At 43.4% G+C, this 26,848-nt stretch overlaps 1 protein-coding gene across 3 annotated transcripts in view; it reads right to left on the minus strand.

Moving 5' to 3' along the window:
* LOC132780827 (discoidin, CUB and LCCL domain-containing protein 1-like) overlaps positions 1–26,848 on the minus strand; it is a 95,842-nt gene that overhangs the window by 45,562 nt on the left and 23,432 nt on the right. The window contains exons 1-7 of one of the 3 annotated variants that reach the window (XM_067473658.1): positions 21,684–21,893; positions 16,193–16,688; positions 9,618–9,749; positions 8,273–8,324; positions 5,213–5,285; positions 3,743–3,876; positions 3,532–3,569 (exon numbers count right to left, since the gene is read on the minus strand). In XM_067473658.1, coding sequence (XP_067329759.1) covers positions 3,532–3,569; positions 3,743–3,876; positions 5,213–5,285; positions 8,273–8,324; positions 9,618–9,749; positions 16,193–16,688; positions 21,684–21,800 — 1,042 coding nt within the window. In that variant the 5' untranslated portion in view covers positions 21,801–21,893. Of the gene's footprint in view, positions 1–3,531; positions 3,570–3,742; positions 3,877–5,212; positions 5,286–8,272; positions 8,325–9,617; positions 9,750–16,192; positions 16,689–21,683; positions 21,906–26,848 lie in introns of those variants that run through there. The other 2 variants (XM_060784633.2, XM_060784634.2) reach the window with 2 other exon arrangements.

A 26,848-nucleotide genomic window follows, 5' to 3' on the forward strand; every position in this document is an offset into this window, starting at 1 on the left:
GAGATTGGCCAGAGCTGACTAGCAGGGACAGCTAGTGAAGAGTTTACAGCTATTAGGAAGATAGCTGGGAAGTAGAAAGATAGATCCAGGTTAGGACTATCTGTGCTGGGGAGGATTACTGTCAGATAAACTATCCAGTCAGTATTCTTGTGTGGAGAGAGAAAGAAGAGTTTCTTATGTAACTGTCAGAACCGTTTATATAACCACACGCTTTCAAGACAAATCTCTGAAACAGCCAAGCTTAATACCTGAATTGTTCCTGTTCTTTTAAAATAAACTTTAATGTTTATTGTTCATTACATCTGACTCAAGTGTGCCTCTGTGCTTAAAGGTTTTAAAAGCAGATTCCTGAAGTATTCAAGAACTTTATGGTGGCAGCGTATGTTTTAAATACCTCAGAAACACAAGCCTGAGTGCTAATACCATCACACTCTTTCACAAGATACCTCAAGTAAGCCAAGGGCTTATCAGCACTTCTAAGTTGGTGGGTGCCAGTGCGCTTTCAAAAAGGGTTTTTCGGCCAGGAAGAAAGTGCCAGCTTTCTATCACAGCCTTTTGTTTTTGGGGTTTATTTTATTTCCCAAACAAAGTCACATTACATCCTTTATATATTTTGGCCCTCCGTCTGTTTTGTTATATTCCTCATCATTAGGAAGAACATCCTGATTATTAGAGTTGTCTGAGAGTGGAATATGCGGCCTCAGAGTGTGGCCAAGTCTCCATCTATGGAAGTTTTTAAACAGGTTAAAAACAAAAGTCATGCCAGACTCATCTCATCTCTTTTTTGAGTTACAAGCTTGGTAGATGCAGGGAATGCTGTGGATGGAGCAGATCTTGATTTCAGGAAAGCCTTCCTTTGACAAAGTCCCCCGTGACCTCCTTGCCAGCAAACTGGTCTAATGTGGCAAGGCTACTATCACGTGGATCTGTAATTGGTTCAGCGACCGAACCCAAAGGCTGCTTCTCCCCAATGGTTCCTCCTCTTCATCCTGGAAAGAAGTGACTATTTGGGTGCCATAAAGAGGGTCCAGTCCTGAGCCCAATTCTGTTCAATGTCTTTATTCATTACTTGGATGAAGAGGGGAGCCTGATCACGTTTGCAGATGGGACTGAATTGGGAGGGAGAGGCATTACTCCAGAGCACAGGATCAGGGTTCAAAAAGACTTCAACAGATTAGAGAGTGGATTGGTCCAAACTAACACAATGGATTTCAACAACAACAAATGTAAGATATGACACTGAGGCAGAAAAAAACAAAAAGAAAAAGATGCAGGATGGGTAACACCTGGCTCGACAACAGAGTCACATATGAAAAAGACCTTGGAGTCTTCGTGGGGAACAAGCTGAACATGAGCCAAGAGTGTGATGCAGTAGGTGAAAAGGCCAATGGGACTTTGGGCTGCATCCAAAGAATTGTTCAGATTGAAGGAAGTCATGGTGCCATTCTCTTCTGCTTTGGTCAGACCTCACTTGAAGGAATGTGTCCAATTCTGGGCATCACAATTCAAGAGAGATATTGACTCTATGCTGGTTCTGGCCCAGATTACCTGTCCGAACGTATCTCCTGCTATGAACCATCATGAAGCTTAAGATCATAAGGAGAGGTCCTGCTCTCGATCCCACTATTCTCGCAAACACAGTTGGTGGGGACGAGAGACAGGGGCTTCTCAGCAGTGGCCCCCCATCTGTGGAACTCTCTCCCTAAGGATATCAGGTTGACCACCTCCCTCCTGTCCTTTAGAAGACAACTGAAGACCTGGCTCTGGCACCAGGCATTCAATTAGAGAGGCCAGCGGCAATAGGAAAAGGAAATTTGGATTTTGCAATACGGATTCTCCCAGCTCGGCTTAGTTTTACTGGCACACTAATCTATTAATTTATTGTTAAATTTTAAGGATGATGTAGTATAATATTTTAAAATGATTTTATTGTAAATTGTAATTTTTATTATATTTATGCTGTTAGCATCCTCTGATGCTCATGTGAGTCTGCGCTGAGTCCCCCTTGTGGGGAAAATGACTGTAAGAACAGCTGTTCAGCAGTAGAACTCTATGCCGCCGAGTCTGGTGGAAGCTCCTTCCTTAGAGGCTTTTAAACAGATGCTGGATGGTGCTTTGAATACAATATTCCTGCTTCTAGGCAGGGGGTTGGACTGGATGGCCCATGAGGTCTCTTCCAACTCTATGATTCTATGGTCATCTGTTTGGGAGGGCTTTAATTGTGCTTTTCCTGCATGGCAGAAGGCGGTTGGACTATATGGTCCACGTGATCTCTTCCAACTCTATAATTCTAGAAGGCCATCTGTCAGGAGTGCTTTGATTGCGTGTTCCTGGATGGCAGGAGGTTGGGTTGGATGACCCATTTGGTCTTTTCCAATTTTAGGATGATGTGAATATTGGGAGGCCCATATGCTTCCCATCCTTGAACTACAATGGATCTTATGACTTGGTTGATCAAATCTTGTACCTCATTTTTGTTAGGGAAAAACTACCCAAAAATATAGAAAAGCATCTAAAAACAAACAGGATACCTATAGCTGAGCAATCAACTCACAGCAAACAGAGTGTGAAGTGGGTTGTTGTAGGGTTTTTTCAGGCTATATGGCCATGTTCTAGAGGTACCCTCAGAGGATGCTTGCCATAGATGCAGGCGAGACATCAGGAGAGAATGCCTCTAGAACATGGCCATATAGCCCGAAAAAACCTACAACAACCCAGGGATTCCAGCTATGAAAGCTTTCGACAATACAGAGTGTGAAGTGCCATGTGATGTGGCTGTAAAGAATTCAGAGCTTAGGCAGGCAAAGAGTCCTGACTCTAAAAATCACAAAAGGTTTATTTACAGAAAAAGAATAACTACATTTCTTAATAGTAAAGAAACGAGTCTGAGCTACTCTAACACCCATCTCTTCTAAGGTTTCAAAGAGAGAGGGAAAAAACACCAATCACTACATCTCTCCTGACACACATGCAGAGAGAGATCTCAAAGCACATAGCACATACCAAAGACTTGGGCAGTGTGCAGATGAATCCCAACAGTTTTTACAGCCTCTTCACTGGTCACAAACCCTTTCCCAAAGAGCTGCACAAATCCTTAAAGCCTAAAATGATCTGGGACCAAGTCAACAACTTTCCAAATCAGGTTGGACTGCATCCACACTGCCCTATTTCCCAGGATGTGATCCCAAATTACCTGTTTTGAACTGGATTATATGGCAGCGTAGACTCATATAATCCAGTTCAAAGTAGATAATCTGGGATCAGATATTAGATTTTATGGCAGTGTAGATCAAGCCATAGTTTGCAGTTTACTTCTCAGGCTAGGAGCTCTCTTCCTGTGCCCATCATTGTTTTTTGCAGGGCCATCCTTTATTTCCACAGGGGTTTTGCTACAAAAGTAAATGCAATCCGTTGATGGTCCCAATGGTATTATTATTCTGTGCTCTTTCAGTAAGGTGATGGACTTGATAATTTGTAGTTATTTTTCTATCGCTGTTTTCAAAACCAAAATCGACACACTGAACGGCATACCTTTGTGAAAGACAATGCGTTTCTCAGATAAAGATCCCCTATATAAAATAAAACAGAAAAAAAACAGAAAAGGTCAAAATATTTGGGACTAATTATCTCAGGACTAAAATAAATGTGAAATAGAAACTCAAAACTTATTCTTTCTGAATAGAAGTAAAATGTATGGGAGGTTGTTGCCCAACTGAGAAAAGCATGATGCCTGACAGCTTACCTTTTAGAGCAGATTCCATTGGAAAAGGCAGACTCATAAAGAGTGATCCCCTTCTCTCGCAATATAGTGACCTCTCCTCCCTGCTCATCCGAAATCACACCGGCATGGATGGCAGCTTTGCAGAGAACGGATGTCTACATAGGAGCAATATGAAGAAAGCAGTGAGTAAAGGGAGAGTGTGCCATTTGTTTGTTTGTTTGTTTATTTATTTATATCCCATTTTTCTCCCACGGGTGGGATTCTAAGCGGCGTATGTACAATGGTTAAAAGCAGCAAAAATTACTTAATGTTAAAAAATCAACAAAAAAAATCATATAACCAAATGCCTGCCCACCCTGCAAGGGCGCTGAGCCAATTTGGGCTCGCCCAAGGAGACTTATGGAACCCAGTAGGTTCCGGAATGCTCTGAGGAATCTGGAGCCTGCCAGCGACTCGATCGATGTGCAGGTGGACACATGGAACATCAGGCTATCCAATGCACTCGACGAGATCGCCCCTAGACGCCCTCTCCGACCCCACCAAAATCGGTCTCCTTGGTTCACTGAGGAACTTTGACTGATGAAAGGGACAGTCCAGCCTGGCCAATATGGTTTCAGGCTGAATGGATTATGTAGACCAGGGGTCCTCAAACCGTTTAAACAGAGGGCCGGTTCATGGTCCGTCAGAATGTTGTTCTGGACTATAGTTTGAAAAAACTGTTTATTTTAAATTGTATACTAATGCTTTTATGTCCAGCCATTTTGAGTCCCCTTTGGGGAGATAAAATGGGGTATTATTATTATTAATAATAATAATAATAATAACGAATTCCTGTGCACATTGGACATCTGTGGCGGAGGCTCCTTTTTTGGAGGCTTTTAAACAGAGGCTGAATGGCCATCTGTCGGTTGGGGAGGCTTTGAATGCGATTTTCCTGCTTCTTGGCAGAATAGGGTTGGACTGGATGGCCCACCAGGATTCTATGATTCTATGATATCTTATTCGTAGTGCAAAAAAACCCATGAAAGAACAATACAATATTTAAAATGAAGAGCAATTTTAACCATCATAAACTTACCAGTATTTCAATGGGAAATGGCCTGCATTTCGGCTTATGAGATAGTCAAGTTAATTAGAACTGTTGTTGTTGTTGTGTGCCTTCAAGTCATTTCAGATCTAAGACACCCAGGCCTGGGGAAATGGCCTTGGAAGGCCGCATCAGGCCCACGGGCCTTATTTTGGGGACATCTGATGTAGTCTCGTAGAATCATAGAATAATCCACCCCATTGCTGCTGCAGGTCACACCTTCGAGACCTCTGGAGTCAGTTTGGAGCAGGACAACTGACCTGTGTAGATGACCCCTTTTGTTGTGCACTATGCTAACATTGTATTCACTTCGTAATAAAGAGTCAGAAATTACTTCCCTTCTATATCAATCATTCAAGGACATAAGACATGTTTGAAAGAATAGCTGATGCCATACAACTTACATCTCGGTAACCTTGGTCCATATTGCCCCAGATGTCTCCTGTTATTCCCTTGCAGCCTGCGGGGCAGTAAGCTCTGCAAAAGAACAAAAAGAACAGGTATTTAAGATCTAGTCAGGGTGCTGTGGTTTTAACTTTGGATATGTTGGGTATATTTTTATGAATTTTAACTATGATTTTTTTTAGTGTTGTTTGTGTTTAATTCTATTATTATTATTATTATATTTGCAGTATTTATACCCTGCCCTTTTCACCCCTAAGGGGACTCAGAGAGGCTTTACAGAACACACATATGTCAAACATTCAATGCCGATTATTCAATAACAGGACAGACAACACAACATTGGTAAAGACAGTTTTTCCCATCTTTTTTCTGGCACCTTGGAGGTTGTGCTTGACTCTGGCCACAAGGGGGTGCTGTCGCTCCATCTTCCATGCCAAGGAGCTTCCCTCCAATCGATGTCCTCAAGGGCGCCTATATTACCTCCCCACTAAAAGTGGCACCTATTTTTATCTATTTGCATTTCTGCTTTCGGTCTGCTAGGTGGGCAGGTGAGTTAGGGTTAACAGCGGGTGCTCAACCCTGACCCAAGCTTGAACTGTTGACCTTCCAATTGACAGGATTTTCCGCATCACAGCAGCTTAGCCTGCTGTGCTAAGCGCGGCCCCAGTATTCTGATTTAAAGTTTGTATATTTGTGTATTTTAAATTGTATGCTAATGCTTTTATGTCAAGCCACTTTGAGTCCCTTTTGGGGAGATAAAGCGGAGTATAAATAATTAATAATAATAATAATAATAATAATAATAATAATAATAATAAGGTGTGCCATGATCAGCCCTGTAGGAAAGGGGACAGGGTGGGGGGAATGAATGAAAGGTGCAACTATTATGTGAGGAACACAAAAATACCAATTTTACCAACCCCAAAAATGGGGGTGTGACTATTACACGGTGGTGGCTATTATGCAAGAAAATACAGTAATCGTCAAATCCGAAGCATGTGCTAAGTCATATTTATTTACTTATTTACTTACTGTATTTGTATACCGCCTTTCTCAGCCCGTAGGCGACACAAGGCAGTTAACAGGGAAAAATTCAATGCCTACAATGTCATAAATACAATTTAAAACATAACATATAATAAAAGCTAAACAAACCAATAAAATATAAATTCATAGTGTCTCCTTGTTAAAAACGTTGTCTGGACTCATTGTCTAGCCGTTTCAATTTCCTATGGTCTGGTTGACACAATAAGTAAATAAATAAATTTTCCTATGTCAGTTACTCTGCATTTGCAAACGCTGCCACATCTTGACTTGTTTCCAGAATGTTAAAAGGGAGGTGGGAGGGCGTTCCATAGCCGAGGGGTCACCACTGAGAAGGCCCTGTCTCTTGTCTCTGCCAAACATACTTGTGACGAAGGTTGTAACGAGAGCAGGGTTTCCCCAGATGATCTTAAGGTTCTAGACCAGGGGTCCTCAAACTATGGCCCGCAGGCCACTTCCGGCCCACCAAGGGCACTTATCCGGCCCACGGAGGAGGAGCGCCCCCCCCCCCACAGTGCTCCTCCCTTGGCTGGCTCACGCTGCCCATCGCACCCAATGGGCAGCATGAGCCAGCCAAAGGCAGCTGCCCTGCGGGGCCTACTCGCACGTAAAGCACCTCGCGAGGTGCTTTACATGAAAGTAGGCTGCGCGGTGCTGCTCCTCCCTTGGCAGGCTCACGCTACCCATCGGGCCCGATGGGCAGCATGAGCCAGCCAAAGGCATCTGCTCCGCACGGCCTACTCATGTGTAAAGCACCTCATGAGGCGCTTTACCCGCGAGTAGGCCGCGCGGCGCCGCTCCTCCCTTGGCAGGCTCATGGCAGCGATGGGCAGCGTGAGCCAGCCAAGGGAGGCTGCCCCGGCGCTCCATGCAGTCATGCCGGCCACATGACCTTGGAGGTGTCTACGGACAACGCCCGCTCTTTGACTTAGAAATGCAGATGAGCACCACACCCCAGAGTCAGACACGACTGGACTTCATGTCAGAGGAAAACCTTTAACTAGGAAAATTGTGAAAGATCCAGGGTGGGAGAAAGAACTCTTGTCTGTTGGAGGTAGGTATGAATGTTTCAATTGCCCACCTTGATTACGATTTCATAGCCTGACAGTTTTTAGGGAGAATCCTTTGTTGAGAGGTGATTAGCTGGCCCTGATTGTTTCTTGTATGGACTTCCCTGTGTTTGAGTGTTGTTCTTTATTTACAGTTATAATTTTAGAGTTGTTTTTAATACTGGTAGCCAGATTTTGTTCAGACTAGAAATAGGAAGATTTCCCATTCTCTGCTCCTGGAATTACTGCCTAAAGAGGGCTAGAAAGAACCCCCTCTAAGGGCCCTTCCACACAGCAAAATAAGATATGTGCAATGAGCATAGGAATTTTTAATTGATTTTTTTTAAAAAAAACTATAGTCCGGCCCTCCAACGGTCTGAGGGACAGTGAAGTGGCCCCCGGTTTAAAAAGTTTGAGGACCCCTGTTCTAGACGGTTCATAAGGGGATATGAATTTGGACATGTAAGTTGGGCCAGAACCATTTAGGGCTTTATAAGCTAAAGCCAGCACTTTGAATTGTGCCCTGTATCATATCTAATACAAACTCCACTAACAACTGATTCCCAAAGTTTGGGCCCAAGTGTTTGTCAATCAAAGCTTGGAAGTAATGAGTTCATAGTAACATTGTTACCTGTAACTATTTACTCTGTGGGATTCAGTGTAAAAAATGTTTAATTTTAAAAGCAAACTGAATATAAGAGCATAATTACTTCTCTGGTAATTCTAGTTAATTTTCAAAGCAATATCAGAGGCATTTTTTCACGAACCTCTTATTTTCCAAATCTCAAATGGGAAAGTAACAAGCAATGAGACAAGTAACAAGACAATGTAACCTTTACACCAGCACAATGATTAACAGAAATAGAAGTAATGACTGGAGATACAATATTGTGTGGGTTATTGGTTGCAGAAAGAGGAGCTCCATCATAGTTTTGAGTAAATGAGAGTCTCAAAGGAAGCACTCACCTGATTATCTTCTTGTCATAATGGATTCCCTTCTGTAAACATGAGATCAGATCTAAAAGAAAGAAGGTGAAAGTCCCACAGTAGGTAGGGGAAGGTATCCTATAGGGGTTCTAGCTGATTGTAAATACACTGTCAGCATACAACGGCTACAATATCCCACTCCTCGATCTATATCTGCACATAGATGCTGGGATTGCACAATTCAGTTAATCAACCTCCTTCCAGTCTGTAAGTTTTGCAAGGGAACAGGCCAGACCCCTGTGTTTTCCTGTATTCACTCGAGTCTCATACACTATCAAATCTAATGCACACCTCAATTTTCAAAACTCTGAAACCAAAAAAAGTACTGTATATACTTCAGTATAAGCCTAGTTTTTCAGCCCCTTTTTTAGGCTAAAAAAGTTCTTCTAGGCTTATACTCGAGTCAAGGTTATTTATTATTTTACTCTGTTATTAGTATTATTTTTATTACATTTATTATTTTACTCTATTACTGTTATTAAATTTCCATTATTTACTCTATTATTATTATTATTACATTTATTATTTTACTCCCTTTATTATTATTGGAAGGAAACGTAAGCACATTGACATTGAAGAAGATTAGAATAATGGTTTCATCACAGATGGATAGTCTTATCTTAAATTACAATTTTATATAAATACACAAAAACATTTCAGTAGCAGCTGCATTTTTCACCCTTGGCTTATACTCAAGTCAATACATTTTCCAAGTTTCTTGTGGTAAAATTAGGTGCCTCGGCTTATATTTGGGTCGGCTTATACTCGAGTATATACGGTATTTGCTGGTGAATGTCATGTGCAGCAGACAAGGCGTGCTCTTTGTAATATGCCCATTACAGTTGCTGCCTGCTTAGAATTGCTTCTTTAAAAACAATTGTGTTAGAGCACCAAAGCTTTCTTCAGCAATGGGAAAGAAACCTTGAGGTGCATCTGTGCTGTAGAATGAATCCACTTTAACTGCCTTGGTTCAATGCTATGGGGTCACAGGGGCTGTAGTTTTACAAGGCCTTGGACCTTCTCTGCCAAAGAGTGCAGATAATAATAACAGATGCCATAGATGCAGGTGAAACGTCAGGAGAAAATGCTTCTAGAACATGTCCATATAGCCCGAAAAACCTACAACAACCCAGTGATTCCAGCCATGAAAGCCTTGAAGAAGGTTGCTACTTCCAACAAAACATTTAGTGGGGTTTCAAAATAAACTTTTGCTTTGCTGCTGAAAAGGTTTGAGAACTCTTGCTCTAACTACTATATCACATCGGATCAATTTCCTCCCTCCCTTAATTATTTTCATTGGGTGCAATAGGTGTCCCTTTCCTACCTGACTGATTGCCACTAGCATAGGAAATCAAAAATCCACGCCCGGAACGATGCACCGTGCTGTTGAACAAGACGGTTAGGGGATCCATCACCAAGACTTTGTGGGGTGGATGTGAGTTGCTACAGTATGGGCCTTGATTGACAGAGAGAGAAAGACAGAGAAAAGGATGTATTCATTAGTTACATTACTATTCTGGCTTTCATCCAATGAGCTCTGGTATGAGAGGATTCTTTCTCCCATTTTATAATAATCTATATAAATAAAAATGTAATGTTCGTTTGTGCTATCCACAGAACTCAAAAACCCCTGGATGAATTGGCACCAAATTTGGACACGATACATCTAACAACCCAATGTATGTTCTCCACTCAAAAACCCCCCAAAAAAATTTAACCGGAAAGTCCTTAAACCCCCCCAAGCCTAAATAAGTATACCAAGCATGCGTTCAAAGAACACCCTCCTCACCCCGCCCCTCTCCTGCACGAGGGGGAAAAAACCAACAGCCGAGAGAGAGAGAGAGAGAGAGAGAGAGAGGGAGGGAGGGAGGGAGGGAGAACCAGTAGAGAGAATGAAGGAAAGGGCCCATGGATCCCTTTCGGTAGCCCTGCTTCTCCCCTCCCAAACACTTCTGTGTCAGGAGCCGGTTTCCAGGCCTTGGGTTTTGGTGCTAAAAACCAGGACCCTGACATTCCACTCTGATAAGAACTGTGCAGCTGATGACCTCGGGAAGAGCAGTTAACATTGAGCGGGAATGTTGCGCGGGATCCTTGGCTGGCGGGAAAGGGAAGTTCAATTGTGGGGGTGGGTATATAAGGGTTGACTGGAGGCTGCCAGTCAATCCTGGCTTTCTTTGTGTCTGAACGTCCAGCAGTAAAAGTTTCTGATTGATTACGGATTGGAGTCCTGTGTCGTTATTGGGAACGGCTGTTGTGAGCTGACACTTCTGGTCTAAAGGATTTCACCTCCTTCTTGCCAGTGAGAGAGAAAGAGAGGCGGCATCCTGAGAGGCTGGGCTCCCACAGAAGTTGAGGAAGCAGGAATCCATTTTGTTTCCTTCTGCTTCAGGATAAGCTTTGTTTAAATTTAACTGCTTTCAGTGCTGCTTTGTTTGAGAGGCGGGGCTTCCTGAGTTTAAAAATTAACTGCTTTGTTTGAGAGGTGGGGCTTTCTGAGTTTAAAAATTAACTGCTTTGTTTGAGAGGCGGGGCTTCCTGGTTATCCTATATAAACCAGCGTCGCGCGCGGCGTCAGGCGCATGCGAACTCGTACACTCAGTAACCTATACTTTCACCCCTGCATACAGACAACAACATAAAACACACACCAAGAGGTGGTCATTAGCAACCTCCAGATGGAACAAACACGAAAACTTCCCGTCTCATGCACAAGCTGTGGCATGTTCAGCTTTTTCACACTACAATTACTCAATTACATCTGCCCCAAGTGTAAACAGATCACTCGCATGGAACACAGGATCCGACAACTCGAGGACCGTATTAAGATCCTTAAGGACATTCAGGAACTTGCGCTGTTCTTAGACACCACACACCACACTGTCCTAGACACGCAGCCCATATCACACCAACATTACGGGGAGGCTCAAGAGAACAGCACCTCAGATGTGGACAACCCTCAGGCTTGGAGAAATGTCACCCTTAGAAGGACACATAAGACCCGGAAGCCTCCTCAGAATACTTCCGCTCAGCTGCAGTTACACAATAGATTCCAAATTCTCACACAACTATCACCTGACCAAGAAACACAACATATTGGGGAAGACCAGAATGGCTTAGATACTGATCAGTGGCTCATCCTTGATCAGTGTGCAGGGGATAGCCCTGACTGGGACAACACTTCACAACATTCACACTTGCACAATCGTGCAGGTGTACCATCCCCAACCATAGACCAGGTGCAACAGGAACACATACAGGAGAACCATAGGCTCTTGGACGAATCTCAATGGATTGTCCTTGACGAATGCACCGGGGATGTCGAGGAGGAGGACAACACTTTTCACCTACACAATTCACACCAACAGGATCACTTTTCTGGAGACCTACACACTACATTGCACAAAAGGGGCCCTGTCATTCCTGAAAGTAAACAGGTCTTGGTAGTAGGCGACTCCCTCCTTAGAGGAACGGAAGCTGTCATTTCCAGACCAGATGGGATGGCTCGAAAAATATGTTGCCTACCGGGGGCAAAAATACACCATATCACTCAGAGGCTCACCAGACTCCTCAAGCCCTATCACCGTCCTCCCCTCATGTTGATTCATGTAGGAACCAATGATACTGCAAGGCATACGTTTCAAAAGATCACAAATGATTTTCGAGCTCTAGGAGCAAAGCTAAAAGAATGTAATGTACTGGTGGTCTTTTCATCCCTCCTCCCTGTTGTAAGACACAGACCCACAAGAGCCAGAAAAATAGTACAGGTCAATAACTGGCTTAGAAAATGGTGTCAGGAGGAACGCTTTGACTTCCTCGACCATGGCCTGCTTTTCCAGGAGGATGGCCTACTGGCAAGGAATGGGGTGCATCTCACACAAGTAGGAAAACACCTTTTTGCTCACAGACTGGTAAACCTCATTAGACGCACTTTAAACTAGGTCCACCGGGGGAGGGGGACAACAGCCTTGCGAACACTACTTTACTCATAATGTCTGGGAATCGCCAGAAGGCTAAACGGAGGGCTGCACAAAGACAACGAGGACCAAGTACCAAAAGCACAATAATCCCAATTAAACAGCTCAAGGGAAGATCTCAGGGGCTCACATGTCTTTACACTAATGCACAGAGCATGGGAAATAAACAAGACGAACTCCAACTTTTAGCACAACACCACAAATATGATATCATAGGGACTCCTATCGCTGGAATGTAGATATCGAGGGGTATAACCTCTTTCACAGAAACCGAACAAAGGGGAGAGGAGGCGGAGTAGCCTTATATGTCAAAAACTCTTATGCTGCAGAAGAGATTCAAGACAGCAATCTGGGAAACCAGCTTGAAATCATCTGGATAAGAATCAAGGGAACTGGGACTCAAAAAGATGTCGTTGTAGGCGTCTACTACAGACCCCCAAGCCAGGAGGAAGAACTTGATGAAGTCTTCTGCCAACAGTTGACCAAACAGGCACAGAGAAGAGATGTAGTAGTCATGGGCGATTTCAACTATCCCGATATTTGCTGGAAAACAAACTCGGCCAAGAGTACAAGGTCCAACAAATTCCTCGCTTGCCTTGCAGACAATTTCATGGTCCAGAAGGTAGAAGAGGCAACAAGGGGATTGGCTACTCTTGATCTCATCCTAACAAATGCGGAGGACCTGATTGATGCGGTCGAAGTAGTAGGATCCTTAGGGGCAAGTGACCATGTGCTCCTGCAATTTGAGGTACAAAGGAAGGCCGAAACTAAGACAAGTCAAACCCGCATTTTGGACTTTAGGAGAGCTGATTTCCAAAAAATGAAGGAAACGCTGAGCAGCATTCCGTGGACACAGATACTAAAAGACAAGGGAGTTACGGATGGATGGGAATTTCTCAAGAGTGAAATACTCAAGGCGCAATTGCAAACCGTGCCAACAAAGAGAAAAAATAGGACAAGTGCAAAGAAGCCAGAATGGATGTCCAAGGAACTTCTAACTGTGCTAAGACACAAAAGAGACATGCACAAGAAGTGGAAAAAGGGAGAAATCACCAAAGAAGAATTCAAACAAATAGCCAACACCTGTAGGGAAAAGGTCCGCAAGCCTAAAGCAAAAAATGAGCTCAGACTTGCCAGGGACATTAAAAACAATAAAAAGGGCTTCTATTCTTATGTCAGTAGAAAAAGGAAAAACAAGGAGGCGATAGGACGTCTTCGAGGAGAAGATGGGGCAATGCTGACAGGGGATAGGGAAAAGGCAGAACTACTTAATGTCTTCTTTGCCTCGGTCTTCTCACAAAAAGAGAGTCTTCAACCTCAGCAAGATGGAGTGGATGAGGGATTGGAGGACATCCAACCCCAAATTGGGAAATAAGTCGTCCAGGAATACCTGGCCGCTCTTAATGAGTCCCCAGGGCCAGATCAACTACACCCCAGAGTATTGAAGGAACTAGCGGAAGTCATTTCGGAACCATTGGCAACCATCTTTGAGAGTTCTTGGAGAATGGGAGAAGTTCCAGCAGATTGGAGGAGGGCCAATGTGGTCCCAATCTTCAAGAAGGGAAAAAAGGATGACCCAAACAACTACCGTCCGGTCAGCCTCACGTCGATACCGGGCAAGATTCTGGAAAAGATTGTTAAGGAAGCGGTCTGCAAACACTTAGAAACAAATGCAGTCATCGCTAATAGTCAACATGGATTTATCAAAAACAAGTCATGCCAGACTAATCTGATCTCTTTCTTCGATAGAGCTACAAGCTGGGTAGATGCGGGGAATGCCGTGGATGTAGCGTACCTGGATTTCAGTAAGGCCTTCGACAAGGTCCCCCATGACCTTCTGGCAAGGAAACTAGTCCAATGTGGGCTAGGCAAAACTACGGTGAGGTGGATCTGTAATTGGTTAAGTGGACGAACACAGAGAGTGCTCACTAATGCTTCCTCTTCATCTTGGAAAGAAGTGACAAGTGGAGTGCCGCAGGGTTCCGTCCTGGGCCCAGTCCTGTTCAACATCTTTATTAATGACTTAGTGGGCTAGGCAAAACTACGGTGAAGGGCTAGAAGGCATGATCATCAATTTGCAGACGACACCAAATTGGGAGGGATAGCCAATAGTCCAGAGGACAGAAGCAGAATTCAAAACGATCTTGACAGATTAGAGAGATGGGCCAAAACTAACAAAATGAAGTTCAACAGTGACAAATGCAAGATACTCCACTTTGGCAGAAAAAATGAAATGCAAAGATACAGAATGGCTCGAGAGCAGTACGTGTGAAAAAGATCTTGGAGTCCTCGTGGACAACAAGTTAAACATGAGCCAACAATGTGATGTGGCGGCAAAAAAAGCCAATGGGATTTTGGCCTGCATCAATAGGAGCATAGTGTCTAGATCTAAGGAAGTAATGCTACCCCTCTATTCTGCTTTGGTTAGACCACATCTGGAATATTGTGTCCAATTCTGGGCACCACAATTCAAGAGAGATATTGACAAGCTGGAATGTGTCCAGAGGAGAGCGACTAAAATGATCAAGGGTCTGGAGAACAAGCCCTATGAGGAGCGGCTTAGGGAACTGGGCATGTTTAGCCTGAAGAAGAGAAGGCTGAGAGGAGATATGATAGCCATGTATAAATATGTGAGAAGCCACAGGGAGGAGGGAGCAAACTTGTGTTCTGCTTCCTTGGAGACTAGGACGCGGAACAATGGCTTCAAACTACAAGAGAGGAGATTCCATCTGAACATGAGGAAGAACTTCCTGACTGTGAGAGCCGTTCAGCAGTGGAACTCTGCCCCGGAGTGTGGTGGAGGCTCCTTCTTTGGAAGCTTTTAAGCAGAGGCTGGATGGCCATTTGTCAGGGGTGATTTGAATGCAATATTCCTGCTTCTTGGCAGGGGGTTGGACTGGATGACCCATGAGGTCTCTTCCAACTCTTTGATTCTATGATTCTATGATCCTCCTCCTCACGCCTAGAACTCTTCCTCGTGGAGATGCTGTCTGCTTCCTTTCTTCCCTTCTCCCATTGCATTTCTCCTTGGGCAAAGCCCGACCAGAGAGGGAGGGAGGGAGGGAGGGAGGGAGGGAGGGAGGGAGGGAGGGAGAAAGAAAGAAAGAAAGAAAGAAAGAAAGAAAGAAAGAAAGAAAGAAAGAAAGAAAGGACTGAGGGGTGGGGAGCACCGTCCTCCACCCCTCCCTTTCCTTTCCTTTCTCTTCCCTCATGTTTCCCTGACTGAAACTCGGGGCTCTGGGCCGGAAGCATGGAGGCGCCTCCTCTGGGCTGCTGGGAACTTTTGGGGGAGGAATTCTGTGTAGCTCTGTGTGTATGTGCACACACACACACATACCTCTACACACTTCAGCTCCCAGAAAGCTCACCCATATTGAGTTATGGGAAGGAATTCTGGAAAATGAAGTTCAATACTCAAAGAAAGGACAAAAACAGGAAATGCTGTCCAGGAAGGAACCATCAAAGAACTCCCTACAGATGGCCATCCATTTTTACTTTATAGCAACCCTGGGCTACAATATCTACAATAATAATATATATCAGTCTTTAATAATAATATCTATGTCTGTAATGATAATATCTAGAGGGGGCACCTCTATTATAACAATAATATCTACATGTCTATAATAATATCTGCATGTCTGTAATAATAATATCTAGGTGCCTATAATAATATCTGTAGATCTATAAAAAGATCTGTCTGTTAATAATATCTATATATCTATAATAATAATACCTATATTATTATTATTATTATTATTATTATTATTATTATTATTATTTAAACTTATATGCCGCCACTCCCCTGGGGCTCGGAGCGGCTTACAAGAATAGCTAAAATCTAACAAAGTTTAAAAGCAATTTAAAACAATTTAAAAACAACAGTATCAAACATTAAAAGCCTGTCGGAACAGGTATGTCTTACATGCCCTGCGGAAAGCTGGTAAGTCCCGCAAGGCACGAACTTCAGGTGGCAGAGCATTCCAGACTGATGGCGCCACTGCTGTGAAGGCTCTGCGTCTGGTTGCCGTTAGACGCAAGGTCTTGACACTGGGGACTTCCAATAGATCTTGGTCCTCAGAACGGAGGGATCTCTGGGGTTGGTAGGGGGTGAGACGATCCCTCAGATACATCGGCCCCAGACCATGCAAGGCCTTAAAGGTGAGTACCATCACTTTGAAAGTGATCCGGTGCTCAATTGGTAACCAATGCAGTTGTAGTAAGATTGGTGTTATGTGGCATCTCATCGGAATTCCCACAGGAAGCCGAGCAGCTGCGTTTTGTACCAACTTGAGCTTCCGAATCACCGACAGAGGAAGGCCAATGTAGAGGGCATTACAGTAGTCCAGTCTTGAGATGACCGTGGCCTGGATCACCGTAGCTAGGTCGTCCCTGGACAGGTAGGGGGCCAGCCGTCTAGCCTGCCGCAGGTGAAAGATAATAATAATAATAAAATATATATACCTAATATATATTTTAATAATCATAATATCATATCAATAATAATAATAATAGCAATATCATATCAATAATAATAATTTCTATATGCCTATAAGAATCTATGTCAATACTAATAAAAATATCTATACCTCTGTAAAAAAAAATTCATATCCACAGTGACTTAAGAAACTGCAAGTCGCTTCTGGTGTGAGAGAATTGCCCGTCTGCAAGGACGTTGCCCACGGGACATTGCCTGGATGTTTTGATGTTTTCCCATCCTTGTGGGAGGCTTCTCTTATGTCCCCGCTTGGGGAGCTGGAGCTGACAGAGGGAGCTCATCTCCACTCTCCCCAGATTCAAGCCTGCGACCTGTCGGTCTTCAGTCCTGCTGGCACAAGGGTTTAAACCTTTGCGCCACCGGGGGCTCCACCTCTGTAATAATAACAGCTATATCATATCTATAATAATAATAATAATAACAACAACAACAACTAGATATAATATCTATAGGTCTGTAATAATAATATCCATACATCTGTAATAATAATACCTGTATATCTATACTTCTATAATAATAATAATACCTATATGCCGTTAATAATAATATCTGTGACTATAATAATAATATCTATACATCTATAAAAATGATACCTATGTAATATCTTTGAACTGGGTTATATGGCAGTGTGGACTCAGGTAACCCAGGGCCCTTCCACACATCCATATAACCCTTTGGCCACGAGGAGACTGAAATGGGCCTATACTAGGTTGACACTTTGCCACTTCAGTTGTGCATTGATAGCTTAGAAACCAGCTCTTCCTCTTTTCTTTATTTCCCATTTCTCCACAATGGGCCACAGCAACGCGTGGCCGGGTACAGCTATTAATAATAATAAAACTTTATTTATATCCTGCCACCATCTCCCCAAGGGACTTCGAGCGGCTTACACGAGGCCAAGCCCAACAACACATCAATAAAAACAACAGGGAATAAGCAAAATAAACAATACAATTAATATAACTCACACATAGACAATAACACACAAGAATTTAAAAACCTATGGCCAGGCCAGTTGTAATAGTTAAAACTTTAAAAAAATAAATGCTGGACATGAACAGAGGATGTATCTAGTAGGAGGGTTTTAAACGAAAAGTAAAGAGCAGCCCAATGGGTAATTATTATTATTATTATTATTATTATTATTATTATTATATTATAACTTTATTTGTATCCCGCTAGCATCTCCCAAGGGATTCGATGCGACTTACAACAGGCCGGAGCCCAACACAATACAACAATACAATACATAGCTAATAAAACAGTTAAAGCAGAAAAACAATAACAAAGCAGTACAACAGGACATTATTAAAAACTGAGCCGACCGGAGTGGGGTACAGGATTAAAAAGTGCTGAAGTGTCGGAGGGATATGGGATTAAAATATAAGTGCAGTGTGCGGTGAGGGTGATCTTGACTCTACTAAAGTGCTTCTGGGCTTTGGTAGTGGGGTTCCTAATCTGAGAAGGCACGGTGGAACAGCCAGGTTTTCAGGTTCTTTCTGAAAACCGCCAAAGTAGGGGCCTGTCTGAGATCTTTCGGGAGGGCATTCCAGAGGTGGGGGGCCACCACAGAGAAGGCCCTGTCCCGCGTCCCCACCAAACGCGCCTGCGACGCGGGCGGGATCATGAGCAGGGCCTCTCCTGATGACCGGAGTGAGCGTGTAGGTTCGTAGACTGTGATGCGGTCACGCAGGTAGGGTGGTCCCAAACCGTTAAGGGCTTTGTAGGTAAGGACCTGCACCTTAAATTGGGCTCGGAAAATAAACGGCAGCCAGTGGAGCTCCTTAAACAGAAAGGTTGACCTCTCTCTGTAATGGGCCCCCGTTAACATCCTGGCTGCTGCCCGTTGGACCAATTGAAATTTCCGAGCCGTTTTCAAGGGCAGCCCCATGTAGAGCGCATTGCAGTAATCCAGTCTAGAGGTGACTAAGGCATGGACCACCCCGGCCAGATCAGCCTTAGCGAGGTACGGGCGCAGCTGGCGCACAAGTCTCAGTTGTGCAAAAGCCCTCCCGGCCACCGCCGACTCCTGAGCCTCAAGCGTGAGCGATGAGTCCAGAAGGACTCCCAAGCTGCGGACCTGTGGCTTCAGGGGGAGTGTAACCCCGTCCAACACAGGTTGCCACCCTATACCCCGGTCTGGTTTGCGATCGACCAGGAGGACCTCTGTCTTGTCGGGATTGATCTTCAGCTTGTTCGTCCTCATCCAGATAGACACAGCGGCCAGGCACTCGTCTAGCACCCGAGAGGCCTCCTTGGAATTAGGTGGAAAAGAGTAGTAGAGTTGTGCGTCATCTGCGTAGAGATGGCACCCAACTCCAAAACTCCGGATGACCTCTCCCAGCGGTTTCATGTAGATGTTAAAAAGCATGGGAGATAAAATAGAGCCTTGCGGGACCCCACAGGTCAAAGGCCAGGGGTCCGAGCAGGCATCTCCCAGCTTCACCATCTGGGTTCGTCCCTCCAGGAAGGACCGGAGCCACGACAGAACCGTGCCCCCAAGGCCCATCCCAGAGAGCCGACCCAGAAGGATACCATGATCGATGGTATCGAAAGCCGCTGAGATGTCCAAGAGGACCAGCAGGGTTACACTCCCCCTGTCCAGCTCTCTACGGAGGTCATCCACCAAGGCGACCAAGGCTGTCTCGGTGCCATGACCAGGCCTGAAACCAGACTGTGCCCGATCCAGGTAGTTGATGTCATCCAGGAAGCCCTGGAGCCGGAGGGCGACCACCCGCTCCAGCACCTTACCCAAAAAAGGAAGGTTGGAGATCAGTCTGTAATTGTTCAGCACCGTAGAGTCAAGGGACGACTTTTTTAGGAGTGGGCGAACCACAGCCCGTTTCAAGTTAATTAAAGTGCTTCTCAGGATATTTTGCAGATAATTGTTTCCTTTATTCAGGGAAGGCACTCTGGAACAGCCACGTTTTCAGGCTCCTCCTAAAGACTGCCAATGTGGGGGCTTGTCTGATATCCTTGGAGAGTGAGTTCCAGAGTCAGAGGGCCACCATAGAGAAGGCCTTTGTTCCCACCAATCGCGCCTGCGAAGGAGGTGGGACCAAGAGCAGGGCCTCCCCAGATTATCGAAGAGATCGCGTGGGTTCGTATACAGAAATGCGGTCACGCAGGTTGCTCTCACAACAACAACCCTGCAAGGAAAATCAAGGGGCAGCAGAAATAGCAGCGCAAAAGAAGGCAACCACCGCAAGCACCTTGCCACAATGGCAGTCCTTAGTTCAATGAATAAAAGTGCTATCTTCACTCAGAAAAAGGCACCCATGGTCCTTGGAGATAAAGATGGCTGGAATCACGCTTCTTCCCAACCTGGTGTCATTCAGGTGTATTGGATTTTAATCCCCTTGTACCAGCATCAATGGGAAAAGGTTGGTCTTTAAGACATTTTGGCCACCCATGCTCCCAGTGAATCATTTCCAATGATGACTTATATCTAATGGAATGACCTCCCTCCCTCCCAGCCATGGAGTGGATTCAACCCTTCTCCTTTGCTGCTGGGGAAAGCAAACAGAAGGAAATGCAGTTGTAAAGGCTTCTTGCTCACATTATATTCTTTTTGTTTTTACTGCCTGACAGATCATCGTGGCCTATGACACATCATGATTGCAAACTAGATGTTAGATCAGCCCTGCGAACACCTCTGGAATGTTCCACTGCAAGACTATATTGTAAGGGGATGCATGGAATATTTGCAATCCCACAACCACAGCTCTAGTATAGATGTGTCCTTTGAAAGTTGTGGTTTTGAGATTGCAAATATCCCATGCACCCCCCTCCCCCAACAACAGGGAACTATAATGCAGCTTCTGACTGGTTTGGGACGAATATTAATAATAATAATAATAATAATAATAATATTATAATATAATAATAATAATAATAATAATAATAATAATAAAACCTTTATTTTTACCCCGCTAACATCTCCCGAAGGACTCGGTGCAGCTTACAAGAGGCCGAGGCCCAACACATCAATAAAACAACAGCATAACAAAAACAACAATAAATAAACTCATAAAACAATCAATAAACATTAAAACAATAGCAATAAACATTAGACAATGACGCCATGACGCATTAAAAACTAAGGCCGGGCCAAATGTAATGATTAAAATTTAAAAAATGCTGAGCATGACCGGTGAGATGGATCGGTTTTTGGAGATAGGTGCGGTGTGCAGACAATCTTAAATCTCTAGTAAAGTGCATTTGGGATACAATGCTAGGAGATTCCTATTCTGGGAAGGCACACTGGAACAACCATGTCTTCAAACTCTTCCTAAAGACTGCCAATGTTGGGGCTTGTCTGATGTCCTTGGGGAGAGAGTTCCAGATTCGGGGGGCCACCACGGAGAAGGTCCTGACCCTCGTCCCCACCAATCGCGCTTGCGACGCAGGTGGGATCGTGAGCAGGACCTCTCCAGATGATCGAACCAGTTCCACTGAGCAAGTGATTAGATCGACAGATCTGGAACTGGTTTGAAGCTGGGAGAGGATTCTCTGGACCGCTTCCATCTTGTCCATCTCCTTCTTAAATGCCCAGAATTGGATACAATGTTATTCCAGTTGAGGTCTGACCAAAGTAGGATAGAGTGGGTTATTTCCCTTGATCTCAACACTATGTTCCTATATATACACTTCATATACACTTCACTTACCTCACTGCCAAAAGAACTTGCCATTAGAGTATGCCATTAGAGTATGCCATTAGCCACAGATGCAGGCAAAATGTTAGGAAAGAATGCTGCCAGAAAAATCACAGCAACCCTATGCTCCTATTGATGCAGCTTAGAATTGCATTGGCTTTTTAGTTGCTGCACCACACAGTTGACTCACTGCAGAGAAAACATGGTGTAATCCTGTGATGCTTCAATCAGGATAAGTAAGTAAGTCAGGATAGCCTTACCAAAGCTGGAACCATCCAATGGAGAAGAAAGCAGTAAGAAGCCAGATCTGCATTGTTCTGAAGCTTCAATATCCACATCACCAAAAGCCAAACTGAGTCGCCGTCCTCCAGCCCCATGAATCTTCCACTCGCAGGATGTGAAGTTTGGGTAAGTGTTGGGATAGTTCTTGGAGGTCAAGGTCCCACTGGACGGTGTCAGCACAGAGTGGCCACAGCCATCCCCTGCAAAGTAAGGAGAGATCATCATCAGACGGTGGCATCGTTGACATTATTTTTAACCACAGGAATCTTACTTGTCACTTACTAGTGTTTCGAGAATGCCTCAACTAGCATGGCTTCTGCCTGGAAGATTCTATGAATTATACTTTTCAGACTGAATTAAGATAAGTGGGCATTCGGTTAGAAGGGTTTGGGGTCATTTAAATAGGACTAAGTGGTATCAACCAACTGAAAGTCTGGTCTGTTAAACTTTACCTTTCCCCTTTATTAATAAGCATCTTTGCATGTCATCAAATCGGTTTTTCTGATTTGCACATACATTATATATACACATACACACATGCACATATTCCTGGATCTACACAGGCTCAATAATGCAACACCTTATGGACTTGTTGTTGTTGATTAGCATTATGTTTATTTATACGCATACACATACACACATATATTCCTGGATCTACACAGGCTCAATAATGCAATACCTAAAGGCTTCCTTCTTGTTCTTGCTGTTGTTATGGTTATTGTTCTTATTGTTTAACCTTATGTTTATTTACATACATACATACATACATACATATACACACATGCACATATTCCTGGATCTACATGCTCAATAATGCAACACCTTCTGGACTTGTTGTTATTGTTATTGTTGTTATGATTTTCTTCTTATTGTTATTATTATCATTCTTTAACCCTGCTTTTTCTCTCTACAAACGAGACTCGTAGCAGTGTACAACCAATTTGATACATTTGAATCCCCAAATATGTAAACATTAAAATAGAATTAAACCTTAACGTTATTAAGAATGAACAGTTAAAATCACAGAGACAGGGAGATGCTGAAACATAAATACCTAGGACTGAAGATTAGGATTGTTCATGAAGTTACCATACATCCAGAGAACCACTGACCACATAGGGAAGCTGATGAAAAAACACAACCTACAAATAATCCACACACCCACTGTTGTTGAGCAGGGGGACCCTCCCCCCAAGTCAAAATATTATATTACTAAACTTGGCACTGCAGCGGAGAGTTCTGCAGGTAGAGGGGGCCTGACATTCCACAGATTGGCCTTATGGATGTATGGGGAAGCCCAGCAGCAGCTACCAGTGCCGAGGAGACTTCTTGACAACCATCTTCCCCCTTTTTACTAGTTATATAGTCTCTAACCCAAAATAAACATAGTTACCCTATATCTCTGCTTCTCTGAGTCTCCTTTCACTCTCTGAGTCTTGTTCTCACCTACTTCCACATTCTACAGCCGGCCCAGTGGCCGCTTGGGCCACATGGCCCTCTCGGCCCCCATGTCCCTGGGAGCAGAACTGTAATTCCCATTTCCCTTGCACACTTCATACACACACTTCAGCTGATATAGTTCCAAAGTTGTAAATTAATGATAGACGTCATCCACCATCTCAGTTTCCTTGCCAGATATTGACTCTTCTTGATTGCTGTTACCCTTATGTTGACTTCCTTCTTAACATTGTAAATATTTCTCTTATCACTGTCACAGTTCTTATCACAGTTTACTATTTCAGCTCTCATTAGCAACTTTTAATTACAGTCCAGCAAGCAGGTAGTTAGTCATTGCAGGCCTTAATCTTTTAGAATGGAGTCTCCAAAATTATTAGCTCTCATTAATTCATTATTCCATATAATTTCATTCATATCCACACATATTAAATCCACATTTATCAAATCTGCATATTAAATTTCTTGTGACATGTATCTGTGCACATGTGTATGTGTGACCGGACTGTCATTATTAACTTGGTTGGGAATTTGATTATATGGAATGTCTCTGATGAGAAAGAACATTTCTGCCTCTTCTTTTTAGCAAGTTGTAATCACTACAATATTCTTTAGTTGGGAGAAGGCCATTTATGGGGATTGGTTTTAGGTGATGAGCACCCTGTACTGATTGAAGATACAGATGAATAAGATTATGTCTTATTAGAGTTTAATCAAGTGTTTGGAGAAGGATAATCTATGTAGCCAATACAGTGCCCAAAGATTTTCTTCTACAATTCTATTTGTTGCTGGTTTAGACACTTCCTTCTTATCTCAATCACATGGAATGTATTTTCCTCCTAAGCAAATGCACGGAGACTTAAAATCCAGTAAAAAGAATTTGTTTTGCTTGTGCGCAACAAGAATTGCAGGATGGATGGGGATTAGTAGTAGAAAAGCACTCATAGGAAAAGCAGAGCAAATAATGCGGAGAAATGGAGCATGAGAGGCTTTCGACTGGTTCTGCTCTGATAGATCTTGGTAAAGCTGGAGAACTAGAACTAGATGGCGGATATAACGAATATGAAATATCAATCCCGCCACTGGCACCAATTATAAAGTATATACTATAATATATATCCCACAGCTGAACACCACTGTAAAGGATTATATGTAATATCACACCACTGGACACCAGTAAGAAGGAAAATATCACAACCAGTGACGCGAGGCTGGAGGCTTATTGATAATACGTCTGGGCAAGATGATTCTTCTCCCAAAGATCCACTTTTTCCTCAAAAATCCTACCCCTGTGCCTCCAATATGGTAGCGAGATGTAGACAGATATGTGTAATGATAGAGTGAACACTGTTTGCCTTGTAGTCTTCTTTTGGATTAAAGCTGCCACCAACCCAAGTTATCTTAGGATTTTTAAAATGAGTTTTTGAGGTAAACTTTTTCTACTTCTTCCAACACTGCTCTTCCCCTAGCTCCCAGAATGCCTATTTGATAAGAGTACTTTCTGTAGTATCAGGATGTTAAAGATGCTGGAATTATCACAAAGGATTAATGATAGACTGAGGAACAATAGAGACCTCTTTGAAAGTTAAATAGAAAAAAGATTTATTTATAAAAACAGACAACTACTTCTGAGAGGTACAAAACACTTGACTTGTTACGAAAATACTACAGTTTGATGGTTGCTAGAATGAGTTTCTTCACTTAGTTACAGTCAGAGCTAATCCAACAGATCTAGCTGGTAGTAACAAAAATCCCTCACTCTACTTCAGAGAAATAGTAATGAGTTTCTGACTAACCTATCCTAGGTACTCCCCTGAGTTGTCAGCTAACTCTTCCCAGAGTTCTTCCTGCTAACTAACTCAGCCTAGAGAGCTAATCTCTTGTGCTATCTCCCACAAGAAATCAGGTTGCTGCCTGACCTTTCCTGTCAGCTAATCAACCCCTGTCTGACACAGACTCTCTCTCTCTCTGAAAACTCAGTTTCAAAAACACTTCTTCTCACACCAGCTCCGAATACTCAACTACACAGAAGCTGAAATCTTTTTCCCTCCTAAGACTTGGCTCCTCCCATCTGCTCTAGCCAATCCCAGGAGACCTCAAATTTCTCTCATCTTCTAACTATCCTCACTCAAGATGGCTGCTTCCCTGGCTTACACTCCCAAAATGGAGGATTGCCATACTGTTATCAAGGCTTCTTTTCCGGTTTACTAGGTAAGATTCACTACAGCGGAGATGCAGATTCAAATGGTTGATCAGCCTTAAAAATCACTGGTTGTCTCTGGCCCGGTCCTCTTTCTTCCAGCCAAACATATTTCACAGGGTTGTCTATGATGATGAAGTGAGGGGAACATGTATGCGAAGCATAAGTGCTTCTTTTTTGCCCTATATGATGGCTGGAATTTTTAGTGTAGGTTTCTATCCGTGTGCGTAGGTTTTCTGAAGATTGTGTGGCCCAATTGTTGTTTTGGTTTGTGGATGACTAGCGGCCCTTCCACACAGCCATATAACCCAGAATATCATGGCAGAAAGATCCCACAATATCTGCTTTGAACTGGGTTATCTGAATCCACATGGCCATATATTCCAGTACAAAGCAGAAAATGTGGGGTTTTATTTGGCGGTGTGGTAGGGGTCATAATCTAGAAATTGTAGTTTTCCTCCGTTTTCTTTTTCCATGATAATTTTGCATTCTAGCCTTGAGAGCACCTTCTCACCCAGCACTACACTCAGTCCAGTAGTATCTAACTATAGCAGTTTATTTACAAAAGCATACACTCTGAGTCCCCTTCGGGGTGAGGAGGATGGCATATAAATGTCATAAATAAATAAATATACGAAAGGGAAAAAGGCATTTCCCAAAAAGCAGTGGAAGAAGTGCTATAAAATAGCAGGAGTCCAATATACAAAGTTCAGTAGTCCAAAGTAGCAAGGTACAAGAAATCCAGGAAGTCAAGATCATAGGCATAAATCCCTACGAATGAGAAACAGGAACATTTCCAAGGTAAAACTCTGACAGGAACATAGGCATACACAGGAGATTTGAATGAGAGTGAAACAAGAACTTGATTTATTTTTGAATGCTTTCATGGCCGGAATAATCGGGTTTTTGTAGGTTTTTTCGGGCTATATGGCCATGTTCTAGAGGCATTTCATAGAATCAAAGAGTTGGAAGAGACCTCATGGGCCATCCAGTCCAACCCCCTGCCAAGAAGCAGGAATATTGCATTCAAATCACCCCTGACAGATGGCCTCTGTTTAAAAGCCTCTGTTTAAAAGCTTCCAAAGAAGGAGCCTTCACCACACTCCGGGGCAGAGAGTTCCACTGCTGAATGGCTCTCACAGTCAGGAAGTTCTTCCTCATGTTCAGATGGAATCTCCTCTCTTGTAGTTTGAAGCCATTGTTCCGCGTCCTAGTCTCCAAGGAAGCAGAAAACAAGCTTGCTCCCCCTCCTCCCTGTGGCTTCCTCTCACATATTTATACATGGCTATCATATCTCCTCTCAGCCTTCTCTTCTTCAGGCTAAACATGCCCAGCTCCTTAAGCCGCTCCTCATAGGGCTTGTTCTCTAGACCCTTGATCATTTTAGTAGCCCTCCTCTGGACACATTCCAGCTTGTCAATATCTCTCTTGAATTGTGGTGCCCAGAATTGGACACAATATTCCAGGTGTGCTCTAACCAAAGCGGAA

The sequence above is a fragment of the Anolis sagrei genome, chromosome X (genome assembly GCF_037176765.1).
Source record: "Anolis sagrei isolate rAnoSag1 chromosome X, rAnoSag1.mat, whole genome shotgun sequence".
In the NCBI taxonomy this organism is placed as follows: Eukaryota; Metazoa; Chordata; class Lepidosauria; order Squamata; family Dactyloidae; genus Anolis; species Anolis sagrei.